Source organism: Setaria italica, chromosome II (assembly GCF_000263155.2).
Source record: "Setaria italica strain Yugu1 chromosome II, Setaria_italica_v2.0, whole genome shotgun sequence".
NCBI classification, from domain to species: domain Eukaryota; kingdom Viridiplantae; phylum Streptophyta; class Magnoliopsida; order Poales; family Poaceae; genus Setaria; species Setaria italica.
This window is the reverse complement of record NC_028451.1, coordinates 5289767-5292414: the sequence shown is the minus strand read 5'-3', so window position 1 is coordinate 5292414 and position 2648 is coordinate 5289767. Positions and strand designations below refer to the sequence as shown.

At 41.8% G+C, this 2648-nt stretch overlaps 1 protein-coding gene across 1 annotated transcript; it reads left to right on the top strand.

Annotated features, from left to right (window-relative positions):
* The first annotated feature begins 620 nt into the window (after window positions 1–620).
* On the top strand, window positions 621–2413 carry LOC101759139. Its single transcript, XM_012843558.1, has 3 exons — window positions 621–648; window positions 759–1753; window positions 2084–2413. The coding sequence occupies exons 1-3, from the start codon at window positions 621–623 to the stop codon at window positions 2411–2413; spliced, it is 1353 nt and encodes a 450-aa protein (XP_012699012.1).
* The last annotated feature ends 235 nt before the right edge of the window (window positions 2414–2648 follow it).

Below are 2648 nucleotides of genomic sequence, written 5' to 3'. Positions count from 1 at the left end.
ATATTCAATGTGACAGGGACTAAACTTTAGTCCTGGGAACCAAACGGGGCCTTAGATGCAGTTTTGGTTGAGTAAATGGATTGAGTTCTTCCATCTTCCATGTCTTGTATTTCTTTGTAGATAATACATAATAGAGATGTATAGTGCAAGTGCAAGTTCATCGTCACCGTGCCCAAGTTCCTGTTCCTCCTGGTAGTGCGCAGGCTGATGCCACTGCTGATCCTTCTATTGATAATGAAAGATTGCGTAGAGCTCCTCCGTGGAAGCATGTTAAATTACTTGAGAAGAATGGTCCTACTGGGGGAAATGCAAAATCTCAGTGCCTGTACTGTGACCATATCATTCTTGGGAGTCAGAGCACATCTCATGCGGGAACCTAACAAAGGCACTTCAGTATGTCCTGCTGCTACACAAGAGATGATTGATCAATTTATTAAGGAAGAAGAACCAGCAAGAGCTATTGCCGCAGGAAGCTCAAGGAGTGTTCCATTGCCAGTACAACTCTCAGCCAGAGCCTCTGGATCGTTACCACCGTCAGGATCGAGGGCATCATCAAAGAAGAAGAAACAAACTGGTATTTTGGATAGTTTTCACATTGAACTTCGACAAATTGCTGTGCAATGATTGCAAGGATATTCTACACTGGAGGTTAGCTGTTGTACTATTTTTCTTATTCTCAAATTGCAAGTGTAGTTTGTAAATACAAGTTGATTATAAGCTGCTAACATGGTTCATCTCTTCAATCTTTGGATTTGCAGGCATTCCATTCAACCTGGCAAGAAACCCAAACTATCGAGCCTATTACAACTTTGTGGCGAACCATGGCATGGGTGGATATGTTCCTCCTGGAACCAATAAGTTGAGAACAACTCTCCTGCAGCAAGAAAAGGCTAATGTGGAGAGACATCTTGAACCCATCAAGAGCACATGGCCCACAAAAGGGGTGCCAATTGCAGCTGATGGATGGACTGACACTCAGAAGCGTTCCCTTTTGAACTTCATAGCTGTAACAGAAAGCGGTCCTATGTTCTTGAAATGTGAAAACACTGAAGGACAGGCAAAGACTAAGGATTACATTACTGACCTCTTGATTGATGTTATTGAAAAAGTTGGACCAAAGAATGTTGTTCAGGTAATCACAGATAATGCAGCAAACTGCAAAGCTGCTGGTTTGATTATTGAATCAAAGTACAACAATATCTTTTGGACTCCCTGTGTTGTTCACACCTTGAACTTAGCGCTGAAAAATATATGTGCTGCAAAGAATGATGAAGGTGAAAATCCAGAACTTAAATGGATAAGTGATGTTGCAGGGGATGCTCTCCAAATCAAGAATTATATCATGAATCATGGGATGAGGCTGTCAATGTTCAATTCATTTAGTAAGCTCAAGTTTCTAGCTATTGCAGATACAAGATTTGCATCTGTCATTGTTATGCTGAGGAGGTTTCTCCTTCTGAAGGAATCACTTGTTCAAATGGTAATCAGTGATAAGTGGAGAGCATATAGGGAAGATGATCAGGAGAAGGCCAACTTTGTCAGGCAGAAGATACTTGATGAAATTTGGTGGGATCAAGTGAAATACATCATTGATTTCACTGACCCTATCTACTCAATGCTACGGGCAGCTGATACTGACAAGCCTTGTCTCCACTTGATATATGAGATGTGGGACAGCATGATAGAGAAGGTGAAAGGTGTTATTTTCAGGAAAGAAGGCACGGGGCCACTTGATGAATCTGAATTCTTCAATGTTGTCAATGACATTTTACATTTTACAGGATCGCTGGCTCAAAAGCAACACTCCGCTCCATTGTTTGGCGCACTCACTTAACCCAAAGTACTATAGTGAACAATGGCTTTCGGAAGATCCAAACCGTGTAGCCCCCCATATGGATCCAGAAATTTCAGAGGAGAGAAACAACCGCCTTAGAAAGCTTTATCCAGTTACAGAGGAGCTGAGGAGAGTTAAACAACAGTTTGCTGATTACTCTCTGAAAAGAGGCCTCTTTAGCTTACCTGATTCAATTGATGACAGAGCCCATTTTGATCCACTTCAGTGGTGGGGCATCTATGGGTCCAGGACCCGGAGCTGAAAGAGTTAGCTTTTAAGTTGCTTGGGCAGCCAGCTTCTTCTTCTTCTTGCTGCGAGAGGAATTGGAGCACCTACAGTTTTATCCGTAACCTGAGAAGAAACAAGCTCACTCCTGAACGTGCTGAGGATTTGGTGTTCGTGCATAATAACTTGCGTCTTCTTTCAAGGAGCAGTGATGAGTATCTCACAGGGCCATCCCAGATGTGGGATATTGGGGGAGATGGTTTTGAGATATTTGATGGTGTCGGCATTCTCCAGGCTGCCAATCTTACTTTGGATGAGCCTGAGTTTGAGGTTATGATTGCAGGAGATGATTGAACTTGATGTGGCTTTTAAGTTTTAATCTTTCAACTGCTTGCTCTATAGCTCTGTATGTTATTTATCTATCTACTATGGATGGCTGGACATGCTGTGTTTCTATATATCACTGTTTTGCATATTTTGTTATTTTTATTTTGAAGGAAATATGAAAAAAATGATTTATTTATATACACTAGACGTATTGGCGTATCAGGGTTTTTGGGATTTTGCCGTGTCGGCGTATCGCCGTACC